Source organism: Chelon labrosus (assembly GCF_963514085.1).
Source record: "Chelon labrosus genome assembly, chromosome: 14".
Classification (NCBI taxonomy): Eukaryota; Metazoa; Chordata; class Actinopteri; order Mugiliformes; family Mugilidae; genus Chelon; species Chelon labrosus.
Window position 1 is genome coordinate 15,372,845 of NC_140347.1, and position 15,310 is coordinate 15,388,154.

At 41.2% G+C, this 15,310-nt stretch overlaps 1 protein-coding gene across 2 annotated transcripts; it reads right to left on the bottom strand.

The window, feature by feature from the left end:
* Window positions 1–657: 657 nt before the first annotated feature.
* On the bottom strand, window positions 658–4,856 carry cnr1 (cannabinoid receptor 1). Of its 2 annotated transcripts, none has more exons than XM_084560925.1 (2): window positions 4,429–4,856; window positions 658–3,802 (listed from the first exon to the last, which is right to left on the bottom strand). In XM_084560925.1, the coding sequence occupies exon 2, from the start codon at window positions 3,755–3,757 to the stop codon at window positions 2,348–2,350; it is 1,410 nt and encodes a 469-aa protein (XP_084417051.1). In that variant the 5' UTR covers window positions 3,758–3,802; window positions 4,429–4,856; the 3' UTR covers window positions 658–2,347. The 2 variants fall into 2 exon arrangements, with proteins under 2 accessions (XP_084417051.1, XP_084417050.1); XM_084560924.1 differs by having other exon boundaries at window positions 4,424–4,856.
* Window positions 4,857–15,310: the final 10,454 nt, after the last annotated feature.

Sequence of the window (15,310 nt, forward strand, 5' to 3'; positions counted from 1 at the left end):
TGAGCAATTTAAATTCGTCATATCACAAAGTGTAACAGTGTATTTAAAATATAATTACATTACATTCTCCTGATTAATCCATATAACATTTTTTCACTAGATTGGTGGGTATATAAAATGTCAGAAACACTGTGACTTGTTGTTCTTGACCGATGATTTAACACGACATAAGACAGAGAAAAGTATCAGACAAGTGAAGCTTTCCTCGTGTCTAAAATGTGTTTAAATAGCTGCTGATCAATGGATTGATTCAGATAAGCACTCAACTCTAATTACTGCCTTGCACACATGTTGGAGTAAACCCACCTCATGGATGAGTGTTTCACGGATAAATGAACAAAGTTGTGTTGACACAGGCCTATGCGTGAACAGATGTTGCGATTTTTCCGCACTTTGTAGGCCAAGGGATAGGAAGAGGAGAGCAGATGCTGCTGTCAGAGGACGCTGTGAAAGACATTTACTGGCAATTTGTCAGTTTTGGGGTTGTGGGAACATTAACAAAGCTAAAATCCATGTGGTGAAAGGTCGCCTCTGCTCAGAAAGTCTGCCAGTAATGGTAGATCTTCCACTAGGGGGCACTAAAGCACCACTGATGGCTTTGGGTTGCCATCACTTCAGGATTTATTTTTTTTGTGCGTTCCTCTTGAATCAGTGCTTGTGTAGATTAAGCCAAAATGTGTCAGAGCCTCCTTCTCCCCACCATCAATTAATCAATCAAACAACGGCAGGCGAATTGACCACCAGCTGCGACTTTATTCAAAAGTTTGAAAACAGCAATACTAAAAACACTTGACTGGTTGTGATTTTTAAGTCATAGATTCCTCATTATGCCACCAATGTACAGAAGCCACTTGACAGTTGACATTTTGATCTTCAATACTCAATAATACAAGAGGCAGCAAAGCATATCGATAAACAGCTGTCTGGATAACTTTACACCAAGATAAATGTCTACAGAACAATTGTGCCGTGAGATTTCTAGATTAAAAGTACTACATCGTTTATTAGAAAAGTCACATCTTCTCTTTTTGTAAGGTCAGTTATCGATGCTCCACAGAATGCATACACACAAACTCCCATTCAAGTTACCAGCTAATGAAAAGACCTTTTTGTTTCTTTGCTTTGATAAGTAAAATTAACAGCAGACTTTTTTTTGTTATTATTATTATTATTATTATTCAGAGTTACGCCAAAAGTACTTCACTAGCCCTGCGCATGGGTTGCTGTTGTTTTTCCCGAAATGACGCCCAGCTGCAACAGTAGCATGAAAACAACTCACTGCAATGATCAAAAAGGCTTAGAGGGGTTGGGAATACCGTATATCACCAGGTCACAAGGTATCACACACACATACAAGGCTGAATCCAGTAAAATCACACATTGGATGAAAGCAGCTATCGTCAGAAACCGCGTCAGCCTCTCACAGTAGTGGCCAGCACACTGCGTCCCAATTCAGCTCTGACCTGTTCAAGCTTTGACCGAACGCTTGGTGTTATTGTTGTCTAGGCTGCGCAGCTGAACGAGTCAACTCGAACGTTTTATTTTGCAAGAAAACACTGTACAGTTGTTTAGGTATACATTTGAACAAAAGACACGTTACTCTGAAGAAATGGACATCAGGGACCGATGATCACTTTGCCACAGAAAATGCCATTTCTGATTTCACAACCTCTGAGTCCATTTACCTCTTCCTGTCAAGAGTTTATGCATTTTTTTTTTCTTGAACGCGAATCACCTCTCACTTCTCCAAAATCTCTTTGCCACTCATTGAGTGTTGTCAGAAAAGAGTACAAAAGTCACTTATTTGATAGCAATATGGGGAAAAAGAAAAACAATCTGAGTCAATTTAACTTCTTTTTCTGTTTGCTGATAGAAATGACTATGTGCAACATGTACATGAAGCCTGTAGAAAGTCAAGGCGCAAGGATTTGTTATATTTATGGCGCAAGACACATGTTAAAGTCTAAATGACACAGTACAACATGTCTAATTAAAAATGTCAGTAGCCCCTTATCCCATAAATGAAGATATATTGTTTTCAAAACCTGAATTCACGGTACAAAAATATAATATGCCTTCGCTAATCATGAAGTCTATGGTTAACAGCAGACTTACGATAGTCTTTGATAATCCTTTCCAATGGTGAGTCCTTTCTACGCGCTTGCAATACCATTTGGCACTTTGGCACACTGTGTACTCGTACGTGAACATAAAATGATGTAACCACTAAAGCGTCTATGTGAGGATGTAAGTCAACACTTTGAGGAGAGGATTTCAATACCTATCTTCTGCTTTATTGTGTGGAATGGAGGATGACATTTACACAGTTTTTTCCCATGACGGCCGATTACACAGCTTCTGCAGAAGTTTCAGTCGACACAGACATTGTTACTTTGGCTATTTTCACAGTGGTCTTTACACAGCTTTCTGCAGCCCTGTGGGCCGAGATGTTGGCGTTTCTATTCTGGCAGTCTGACTCGAGGCTATTGTCCAACTGCTGGGCACTGCCCCTGCAGGCGTGGCAGGAGCTGAGGAAGGCGTGCCGTAGGTCCTTGCTCCTCAAGGCGTAGATGATTGGGTTGACAGTGGAGTTGAGCAGGCAGAGCATGCTGCAGAAAGCAAATACTGTCTTGATGTCATCGTCCATCCTCCAGAAGAGGTCATAGACCATGATGGCGAGCACCGGGCCCCAGCAGATGACCAACACCACCAGGATGAGCACCAGGGTCTTGGCCAGACGGATATCCATGCGTGTCTGCTCAGGGCGAGTGGTCTGCACTTTAGTCCCATCTGCTGAATAGATAACAAGGCTCTTCTGGGAGGTGCGGCTCAGCATGCGCACAGCATGGTGGTGTGCCTTCCACAGGATATATATGTAGGCGTAGATGATGAAAAGAACCAGCACGCTGGTTACACCAATCCAGAACATCAGGTAGTTCTCATCGATGAGAGGGAATATGTCTGAGCAAATAGAGTTGAGACGTTTACAGTTCCAGCCCAGCAGAGGTAGCACTGCGATGACGATGGAGATTGTCCACATCATGCAAAAGGCTATGACCGCCTTGGTCCGCGTCACGATGCGCCTGTAGGCGAGCGGCCGGTGGATGGAGATGTAGCGGTCGATAGCAGTGAGGAAAAGACTCCCGACTGACGCTGTGAACGATGCTGTGACTCCACCCAGCTTGAAGAGAAAAACATTGGGACTGTCCTTCCTGTGGAAAACATGGAAGTCCAAAAAGCTGTAGACAAAGATGACACTGCCCAGCAGGTCAGCCACTGCCAGACTGCCGATGAAGTGGTAGGACGGCCGGCAGCGGAGCGTACGGGACTGCAGGATGACACAGAGCACCACCAGGTTCTCCAGCACCGTGAAGGTGCCCAGAGTCAGAGACATCACAGCCACAGCCAGCTGCTGGCTGGGAGTCAGGATCATGAAACACTCCATGTCCATAAAGTTCTCCCCGCACTGAATGTTGTTAGTCTCATCTTTGAAGGAGCTCCTGTTGCCAAACAAGTCTGTGGCATTCGTTGGGAAGAAGGGGATGCCCTTGAAGATGAGCTCCTCATCTGCGGGTACTTTATTTGGGAAAGAGTTGCTGCGGAAAGCAGATAATGGCTTCTGCAGAGAGAAGCTGCCCTTGAAGTCTACATCACTGATGCCGTCCTCGTAGTTAGCATCGTTGGAGCCCAGATACTGTAAACCAGATGTAATAGTCCGGAAGGTGGTGTCCGCCACACCATCCAGCACAGATTTCATGGCTGTGTCTGAGGGTGATACTGCAGTCTAAGACGCCTGGACAACCTTCAAATGGATGACAAAGATTTCAGACATGTTACTGAAAACAGAATCGTGTGCACACTGTATTTTTGGAACATTTGATGCTACACTCCAGATACATAAATACTATTATATATATTAATACAGACATTTTTTTCACATGCAGATATTTGAAATTAAGAATTCCTTGACAGTTTTATAAATGTTTTAACAGATTTTATTGGTCCTAGACTGAGCATATATCACTAAGGTGTCCTTAATGTCCTGTAATGTGCACACTGTACTCCTGAAGACAACAAATAAAGATTAATCTCAGCAAACCTTCACAAAAAAGCAAGAAACAACGAAAAACGCCTCTTTTTGACAAGGCTAAACAAAGCTATACGTCTGCTCAAATGTGGAAATATTCTCTAACACTAAAGAGATAAAAAGCTTATTAAACATTTGCTAAACTTGAAGAGTTATTTTAACGTTTTAAAACTATTAATCTACACAAGAATGTATTTTTTTTACCTTATTTTTGCGCACAGTGGGCACATTAAAATAATGAATACTTTCACGCCTAGATAAACAACACATTAAAAGTTCTAACATGAGCTATAAACTAAATCTTTTTTTAAAAGAATGAAGTGTTTTTTTTTTTACCTTACATAATTTTCCCAAGTGCGCAGAACCGCCCTTTATCACCGCGCGTTAATCCAAGTCAGAAGCGCATCATCCAACACAAGTCAGTTACATAAAAGGAGAGTCAACCGGCGTGCATGTGTTAGAATGAAATCTTCATAATAATTAGTTTTGTTTGTCAGATTCTCTAAGTTTTTCAGATGTCCGCAGAAGTGTCTCGTCGCTCCTGCTGGAGTGCGCTCCTGCTTTGTGGATACAGGTTGGTGGTGGTGCTGCTGCTGCTGCTGCTCCTCCTGCCGCCTCCAGCGTCTCTCCAGTCCTTTTCTCTGTGTCTTCACACTTATGAAGCGTCGCTCCTACAAGCCCCGTCACGTGTTTTCCAATACAGCTTTATCTGCCCAACCCATGACGCTGTCAAGTGCATAAGAAACAAGAGAGACGACAGCCGAGGCTTATATATACATATATATATATAAAAAAAGGATTTTATTTGAATTCCCAAAGCTCCTCTTTGCAGACGATGTTCTCGGACAAAGAACCGGAATCAACACGGCACGAAAAATAAGATTAAGAACATCTTGGGAAAAAACTATTTCATCCTCCTGATTCATAAATGAATTGTGAACACAACTGTTTGCATTTTGCAAGAACGGAAAGCTCCAATTTCTTATATAAAATGCGCTCATGAAGGTTACTCTTCAGTGGCACTGAGTTCTTCCATTTTGACGCGTTCAGAGGCAGATAGAGGCTGCAGACTTCATTAACAGCCAGAGCATGTCCTTTTATTGTGTGAATAATTAACCAAAAATTGACAATCTCAAAGAACAGAAAGCAGACTTCATTATTTCAGGGTGTGCTGCAAACGCTGATCCCGGGCACCCTGACATTATTATGATGCAAAAACAACATTTTAAAAGCCTGAGAAGTGAGCATGTGTTTGAATTGAAAATGCAAAAGAGAAGTAGATTTCCAGGAGCCAAATAAATGATGCATTTAGCAGCGAGACTCCAAAAGGGTTGAGGAGTGATGATTCACGCAGATTTTGTTTTTCTGTGCACCTCAACATTCGCGCCTGTGTCCCTTCTCCTCTGGACGGACCAGTTATTAACACGTTCACATGCCAACAAATTAAGAGTCAGGTCCTGTTGTGAATCGCGATGACAAAGACGCGGCCTCTGCTCGTCCTTAATAAAGACAGCCTCAATTCACTGATTGTGAATGATCAAATTTCCGTCTATTCAAACATTTTGTGGATGTTTGCTTTTCTTCGCACCGTCTCACACAATGGCAGAATCGGCGGTGCAGGCCAGGGGGAGCTGAGTGGCTGCATTGTTGTAGATAAAATCAGAATGGATGCATTAACATTTCACAGCCACAGACTCTCTGAGGCAGACGGAACATGAAAACCTTCAGGACTGAGGCTGTTGCTCTATCACAACCATCACTGGTGTAAAATATTAATATCACTGATATCTGATATGAACAAAATGTAGTTTACCCAAAAACTTAGATTTTTCTTTATTTATTCTCCTTTTTTTTTGCAATAACTGCCTGTTGGCAGATTGTCAGCATAAGCGTCTGAGTTACTTGTATCTCCTCCTAGCTAATTCTCATTAATCTGAAGGCTAACAGAGGACGGACGCATTATTTGCGGACGTGATCTGCTCGACTAAATGCAGATAAAGTCTGAGCTCCACACGCTGACTCAAACCTGAGAGCAGACCAAAGTGAAAAGCCCTCCTCCTCGACTGTTGATGACTGATTAGCTCGAGCAGAGTAGATAAATTCCTTGTTCGGGGGAAACATCAATGCTTCTGGTTTTCTCTGATGGTACACAAGCTTGAGGTAATGATCTTCCGGTCTCCGGTTTGCCTCTTGAACCCAGGAGGGAGCGACCGTCACTTTCAGGTGCACTTTCACTGTTAAATGGATCCCGCCTGTGATGCTGCAGTTCTGTTTTGATCATGTGCTTGTTCGCCTCCTCTTGTCGACCTCTGGGTTCAGTTTTGTACGTTGCTGGGAATACCTGCAGACAGGCCATGAAACGAAAGCCAAATAGCTGTGTGTCTGATATTGCCCCTACATTTGACGATGGGTTTTCTTCATTAAGCAATCCATATTTCTGCAATCACTACAATGGATCTATCTTTGTTTATATATTAGCAAACATATAAAGTCAATCCATGACGAAAAACACAGTTGTGCTTTAAGCTAAATGCCACCTTCAGAATGCTGACATGTTAATGTTTGGCAGATACACCAATCAGGCATAACATTATGACCAGGAGAAGCAAATAACATCGACCATGTTCTGACAATTCAATGTTCTGCTGGGAAACTTTTGCACCTAGCATTCTTGTGGATGTTACTTAGACATGTAGCACCCACCTAGACCAGACCAGGCACCCCCACCCCATAGCAATGACACCCCTTGATGGCAGCAGCAGGATGCAGCCTGACACAGACACACACACAAAAACGGTTTAGGAACAACTAAAAAAAACATGAAGAACAGAACAAGGTGTTGACCTGGCCTCCAAATTCACTAGATCCCAAACTGATCAAGCATGTGTGAGATGATCCACAGAGGCCCCTCCCCTCAACCCATAGGACCCAAACGCCCCCACTAACAACATTCTGTTGCCAGACACCACAGGACACCCTCAGAAGACCCATGTCCATTCTCTGATGAGTCACGACTGTTTTGGAGGCACAAGGGAGACCTACACAATATTAGGAAGGTGTATTGGTGTATATTGTTCACCATGTTCATTAGCACATTAGCGTGTGAACAATTGCCCAGTAAAAAACTTGATGACGGTGCCAGAGGAACGACGTTATGGATATAAATAGAGTACTACAGTTTCCATGTCCTGGTACGCATATTAAACTGTTTGCACGTCATTTTATAGCGTTATCTCACACGCAAATAATTTAGGGTTAAGGACAGAGGTAAGATAACTTAGCATGCTGCTGATACACTGTTAGATGACACTGAGCAGAAAAGAAAGGTCAGGAGGAGATTTACAGTTTGAGTGTATAAGTGATAAGTTTGACCTGCTAGTTCCCTGGATGACAAGCCATGCTATCATCAAAGTTACAAGGGATCATCTTTTATGGAGGAAACAGGAATTCCTTGGATGTCCACCCAAAGGCTGTTGAGACATCTGAACAATATACAACAAGATCCATAAATGTAAAGCATAAGAGAAGCAGCCATTCTCATCACGGCTATGATGTTTTTAATGGTAGCCTTTAATGGCTTTAAACCCGAGTCAGCGTGCTGGAACGTGTTCTATTATTTACATGTAATTTCTGCAGAATGCAACATAATGTATGCACATCTGTGTGATTGACAACCGGCAGCAGCTAAATATGCGTCTGTATGAGTGATGTCTCCCTGTCACCCGTGTGCAAAGTAATTGAAATCCTTTTATGTAAGCTTAGACTTGAGGCACCTATAAATATAACATACAGCCAGTATAAAACATCAGCCAGTGTGGTGGCGGCGGTGGTGGTGGTGGAAGCATCTGCCTCACTACTAAATATAAAAACAACTCGCCGTGTTCCAGCAAACATTCATGCCTAACATTTGAATTTCATCTGCTTATTATTGTCCTCCCTGTAACTGGGACTTCGTAATAGCCACCACATGGAGCCCTTTTTGCAGCAGGGTGATTTGCCAAACTGACTGGTGTACTGTGACAGTTTTCTCTGACTTGGTTGGCAATGCTAACCTGTGAGTGAGCAATGAGTGACGGGCTGAGGCAAAGCTCACAGCCATCTGTGTTTCAGTTGTGGTACATAACGTTTTGTCCTCCAGTGACTCACGTCGAGTCCGCGGATCAGAGAAAGGAGCTCCGGAGTTGGGTGGGGACAAACTGCAATCGGAGGAAGGAAGTTATGTGATGTCCATACTGGTTTTAATTTGGCCAGCTGATTGCTGTTCAGTGCTAAATGTCAGCCTCCCCAGTTTACGGCTGTTCACCAGAACATCAGCATATTAACACGCATAAATAGGAAATCTCCTTCACGGTCAGACTAATTAATTTCTGAACATGACATCAACATGGTCGTGTAACATAGGGCATGTCAACATTAATGTGCACCAACAGATGTTTTCACATTTAAATATAGCATATTATAACATTTATCTAGTGTAATGTCCAAGCTAAGCAGCTAAATACAGTTTTTATAAAGCTTGCTACTACAAAAATATAATATGTCCGACATATTTGTTACATATTTAAATTACATTCCACAAAAAAAGATAAGATTAGTTGCGTTGAGTTGACTTTTTCATACATTTCTCAACTGTAACATATCAGACACTTGGTTTTAATGCAGTCAGACTCAAGAAACATTTGTGCACTGCGCGTGGGAGTGAGTTAAATTAAACAAATCTGGAGGGAGGTGATCAATAAAACCATGGTCATCCCCGTCTGTGAATGTTCAACTAGAATCCAAGGTAATATATCAGCTTCTCTGTCCGACGGGTCTCCGTCTCAAACCCCAAGAACATAAATGTATAAATGTATGAATACTGCAAGTCTGGGAGAAAGTTGAGGCACCTACAACTGGTGCATGGATCAGGAACAACATGGGATATATATTGAGGGAACATGAAGAAATGTGGAAATTATTTAATCAGTTCATTAAAAAGGCATATAGGGCCTCACCTAGAAATCTAAAGAGTCAAAGATTCATTCATTCATCTTCTGTAACCGCTCGTCCTGTGAAGGGTCGCAGAGGGCTAGAGCCTATCCCAGCTGTCATCGGGTTAGAGGCGGAGTACACCCTGGACAGGTCTCCAGTCTATCGCAGGGCTAACACAGAGAGACAGACAACCATTCACACTCACACCTACGGCCAATTTAGAATCACCAATTAACCTAACGAGCTTGTCTTTGGATGGTGGGAGGAAGCTGGAGTACCTGGAGAGAACCCACGCAGACACAGGGAGAACATGCAAACTCCACACAGAAAGGCCCCAGCCGGCCTGGAGAGTCACAGACAAGAAAGCCAAAAGGGAAAGGGGGATGTGTCTTCGGGGACGATACCAGAAGTGTATTTTTTATTCATGTATATATTTTTTTTTGTTGTTTTGGTTAGGGGTACCATAAATTTAAATTACCTGTTGGATTTGTGTTAAAGCAGTTTTGAAGCTCAGTGTAGGTAGTTCTTGCCATAGCCATGTTTGCAGCACCTGACTACGACTTTCCCAGATAACAGGAAAAAAGGTGGAGCTCTGGAGGCCGGATGTCGCCTATGCAGACAGCTAGCAACTTGGGAGGGCACAAACCTGTAACTCAAAGCAGCCTGTGCAAAATTTAAAGATTTACAAGGTTCTTTAAACCAGGCTGTAAACATGTTTGTTTCAGTGGGGACTGACTCGCTTTCAGAGCCCAGTCTCGGGTGGTCATTTGATGAACTGCGTTTTTTGACACCTCTGCATTAGCTTTATTTAAACTACTAGCTAGTTTAAAGCCACAGAAAGGGGTCTGTAATATTTTCAGGGACCCAATCAATGCAACAGATTCACTTCCTCTCATTTCATGGTTCACATTACAATGATGAAAGGCAGATCCAGGACTCATAATGCATTTTGCACCGTTCTTACCTCTTTTTTTTTTTCAACACCCAAAGCTTTTCCAGGACAACGCTCTGATAAACAGAACCTGAACACTAATGCATCAGTAACAACCTCATCAATATGAGAGGCCGGCTAAGGCAGAATAAACAAAATCTGGGCCTGGTTTCCCACTGGTATTCCCCTGATCTGAATCCTGAAATCCTGACTCTCCTTGAGAAACATGAGAGTTCAGTTACTCATGCTTTTTACTAAAAAGGCTAACCTGGTGATGAAGGTTATCACATGGCCAATGCATGAGTCAGCTCCTTCTGAAAACAGGCCAGATGTATAGTAAAGCAGATACTTATTGTATTTTTTGCCAGTAAGCAGTTCAGCTTACTCAGAGCTCATTTTTCTCATGCGGCACTTGCTCTTAATTCCGTGTGAAATGCTGAGACAACTATAGAGATGAATGAATCCTTCTCTGCGGCCTCCATAAATAGATGCAAACCATATAAAAGCCTGTGTGTTGAGGCAACGGAGCTGCAGCTGCACCATCGCTTCATGACAAATTACTCCAGCTCCACACCGAACGTCTGCTTATTTACGCTAAACAATGGGTTATCACCAGCAGTTGTGATGAACAGATTTTTAAGGGTCATCTGTCGACAAATCTCTGTGTCTATTTGCACTGGAGACCAGGCCGGGCTCTGTTCAAATTATTGGTGGATGGATGTTTCCATTGTTTGCTCTCCTTCCCTTAAGAGCATTTGTAATTTCAAAAGGGCGGCCCACACTGAAAAACAATCAGGCAAATATTGGGTTTGTTTACTGATATGATAGTTTGCATTTGAAAAATCTTTTTTCCCTGTACAAATGAAATGACCTTGCCTCAGAAAGAGAGCAGAAAATAAAAGGTTGACAACAGAGAACAGAAAGGTTTGTAAAAACAGTCCTGTGTGACATAGACACACTATCACTCTCCTGTATGCATGTACTGTAACCTGTATACGGTGTACACTAAAATTATTCTGCTTCTTAAAAGAGCTGTGAGCATTACATATTATTTTGTTATTACGTGTTTTTTATTTCAGCCATGTTTCCGATCTATCAAAAACAACAATCTTTAAACAGAGAATATATCCTACAGGCTTGGATTAGGGATCACAGACTTCTTTGGTGTCTAACATACAAAATGTGTTGAATGTCCAATGTAATAACTCTTCATTTAGCTCCATGTCAAACCAAAATATACTATTCTATGACCAAATATCTGCAAAACTAACAACATTCCCGTGAGACTAGTTTATGTTGAGGTCTTATTAGCAAATGCTAGCAAGCTAACCCGCTAAGCTAAGATGGTGAACATGTAACAACTGCGAAACATCTGCATGTTAGCGTCATCGGTGCATGTTTTGCTGCCTTCAAATGGAACCCATAAGCTCGCAGTTAAGACATGGGAAGTCGCGTACACCACATGGTTGGCTAACCTCTAATTTGAGAGTAGACCGCTGCTAAGCTACGACAAGCTCATCAAGCTAACATGTGGGAAACTTAATTTGGGAAATGCAAAGGTATAATTATAAGATTAAACCATGGAGAATGTCAATATTTAACTTAGATTCCTCATAGATGAGACTAAATTACAATATACTGTAGCTAGCCAGCTAAGCACAACCTCACAGAGATGCTAGCATGCTAGCGTGGACCTTTAGTCTTATTTTCCCCGAATTATAAGTTAATATACTCTAATTTAATTGCATACAGTTCTTTATGGAAAATTTCCAACGTTCCTCATCTTTTCACTACGCCTTTGCATTTCCTACATCACCTGGTTGTAAGCATGCTAAACTCCCACGGGCTTCTAGACAACAGCAGTTGCCTGGCAACAGTGTTCTTACGACTTATTATTGCTGATGTTCCCGCTTGAATGTCAAACATGTTGTGTTCATGACTTACCGTGTTACAACCACATGCTCAGAAGTTGCACTTGAAGGCAGCAGTTGCCATTGTGAGAAAGTTTGCATGTTAGCATTAGCATTTAACTATTGCTGCGCAGCTAAGCGTAGCCTCACAGAGCTGCTAGCGTGACTTTAGCTTTAGTGTTTTGTTCACTTCTTATTTTCTTGTTTGCAATACTCATTGAAAAACACTCCATCAAACCCCAAAACAGTTTAAGTATAATACGATGTACTTATAAGCTGAAGCAGAACATTACCATAATGGGCAACAACAAATATATCATATGCACAAAGTAATACCTTCATTCATCAACAACACAGTAACCATTAACAACTTTCGAGCCCCACGTTGGGCGCCATTTCTGTAGCGTAACTAAAGGCCAAAAATATGTACGGATATAAATTTAATTGGGCGCCAGACAGACAACCAAGTCTGTCATTTAAAATCTCAGGGCAGAGAAAAATAGCTTTAAGGCCTAAAGGAAATAACAATCTCGCTACAAAAATTAATGAAGGCCAAAATCAGTTAGGGATCACTTTTTGTATTTTCGTTAACTAAGTGTCAGGGTAACAACAAAAACAACAACAAAAAAAACTCTTCTCAAAATTTCTTCATATGATTAGTCAATAAGAAAAACTAAATGCCCAACAGTATAAACAAAACAATTTCAATTTCAATATCCCGAGACCATAGTCCCCCCCCCCCCAATTGTTCAAGCAAAATCAAAATTAAGAGTTCTTCAAAAATTCCAAAATGCAACCAGTCCTTCAATCAAATGTCCCTTTTCCAAAGTTCTTGCAAAACCAAATAAAATATTCCCAAGTCCAAACAAAATTAACCAACCCAAAGTTCAATAGGGGTATGTAATATTATATATCAAAAGAAGGTAAGGGGTTTTGATAAAGGAAAGTGTAGGATGAAGAGAAAGAGGATAATGGAAGACTTGCGGTTTTGGAGAGGGATATTGTCAGGGACAGGAGGTTAATAATCCTTATCCTGGGTAGTCTTGGCAGAAGAGTTCAGTGCCCCGCATGTAGAAGACTTCTTTGTTATTGCCTTTGGATTTTCGAGCTCCACGTAAGTTTCCAGATTTCCAAGGTCAATCAATTACTGCACCCACTCTGGTTTCCTATGAACTTCTGTTTTTCCTTGGCAGATATGTATCTTCTTTGAAACAAATGCTTTTTTGGATATTTTTGCACTCCTTCTACTCTTTGTCACCCTCCTTCCACTGTCTGTCACACTCCCTGCTGATTTCCATTGTCCTCTCACAGCTCACAGGTGTCTACAATTAACTCACCTCTCTGCTACACCACACCCCCTCTCTCTCTCTCTACACAGTGCAGCAGCAATCACTTGCCTGCTACACATGGACTATTTTGGAATAAGAATCCAATTTGTGTTTGCACACGTACAGGACATCATAACAACCGTTGTTCTTCTTTCTTTTTTGCAATAAAAAAACACAGTCTGGAAATTATTATTGCTGAAAGTCAATTGATTGCATGGAAAAATGTGTCTTCAAATGACAAACAACAATGACAACAAATAGACTGACAGTATTTTGTTATGCTAGGATGCAGTGTTTCATTTGTAACAGAGTTAAAGTAGCGGGGAAACATTTTGCCGGTGAAATAGGAAACATATTGCACTGCAAGCAGGAAAAATAAAAAAAGTAAATCAGCGTTTGTTTATCTCCCCATTCTTGCTAAACTTACATGAAAGCCAATAAAGTCGTCTCACATGGATGATCAGCGCAGCGCTCTGCTGCTGCATGTGGACGGATGATACTGCCTTTTCTTTTTCTTTTTTTTTTTTTTTTTTAAAGCATTCTCATACACTTTTAATGAACCATAAGTCAAAACACAACTAATGTGGGTGAAGACGCTGCACTCTAAGCAGAAAACAGGAAATCACAAAGAAAGGTTTGTCTGCTTTTATGGGCTTCTATCTATCTTCTCAAGGCTTCATCAGTCTGGAGGAAAAAAAATGTAGAAAGAGTGCTGCATGGATTTTAGTTTATCTAAGCATTCAGCTTTAAGGATAATAAATTATCTTCTAAGCTGTGTTTCTTTCAAATTGCATACAGTCTTTGCTGCTGTTTAATATTCAGTCTTAGAGGAACTGTTAGATTAGACTGAATACAGGAAACCAGCATGCTTGACTCAGTCCAAAGGTAATGAAATCCCCATAGCTTTCTTAGCATCTCATTTGTTTAATTTGCAGAAAGTGTACAAATGTTATGGGGGACCTTACAGCGGCATTGTTAAGTCAAACTACAACTACATGTTTAATAGATAAAAAGCTGAAAACCGTTACGCGTATTCCTCGAAATGTTGGGCAACCCATTTAAAAGCACAAAAATATGCTACCCCTTAAAAGAAACCCCTGGAACATATTAAGAGCTTAAAGTCAAATCTAAAACCTTGAACCAAATATTAAGCATAATGTATAGGCTTACTAACCTCCAGAACCCGAGCATACACTTGGAGAGCTTACCTAAACGTGTTCCTCTCTGCTTCACTTACAGGTAATGTTGCAGATATTCATTTATTCTGAACCTGTGACATATAGTCAGATGGGACCTCGAAGTGTAGAAGTGCTACCTTTATTATCAGATGAACATTTTATAAATAAACCTGCTCAGATGTGCTCTATTTATTTTGTAATTTTCAAGCAGGATCCTGGGAAGGAGGTCTTGGTTTCTAAAAGCTAGCGCTGCATGACAATACATTAGTATGTCAAAGTGATCTTAACACAACATCCTTTTGAAAGTTCTTCTGGAAATGTCGATCTTGAGATGAGAACAGCGGCCACACACAGCGAAATTTCAGTAAGTACAACAAGTCCATGGGAACCGAGCAAACTGACACTGATGCTGATGCTCACGACGGAAAGCTCAAGAACAGCAACGAGACTGAGCTTTGAATTGAAGATTCATATTGTGTTGATTAAATTTTCTATTAAATTGAACTAATTAATTAATGAACGGCATCCATGACAATCCAAATTGTCTCAAGATGCTTTACCGAGCTAAGGCGCTGAAAAGTGGTGTGGAAAAACTCAGTTTTAGGAGAAAGAAACCTTGAGCAGAACATGCTCAAAAGGGGGACCCATCTGCTTGAGGAAGCATATGTAAAACGTACCATGCATTAAAACAAATATCCATCAGCTAAAGAATAAAACCAGACCTGAAACCTTGAGTATACAGCTGCAACCGCTTGACAAGATCCTGATATGTCATAGTGTATAGATAATATAGTATGCACACAAGCACCTGCTGTTTTCTCAGTCTTTGGACACATGCATTTTGTTTTCCTCAAATCCTGTTTCATGCATTGGTCTACACGTTGCAGACTACCAAGCACTGCTGA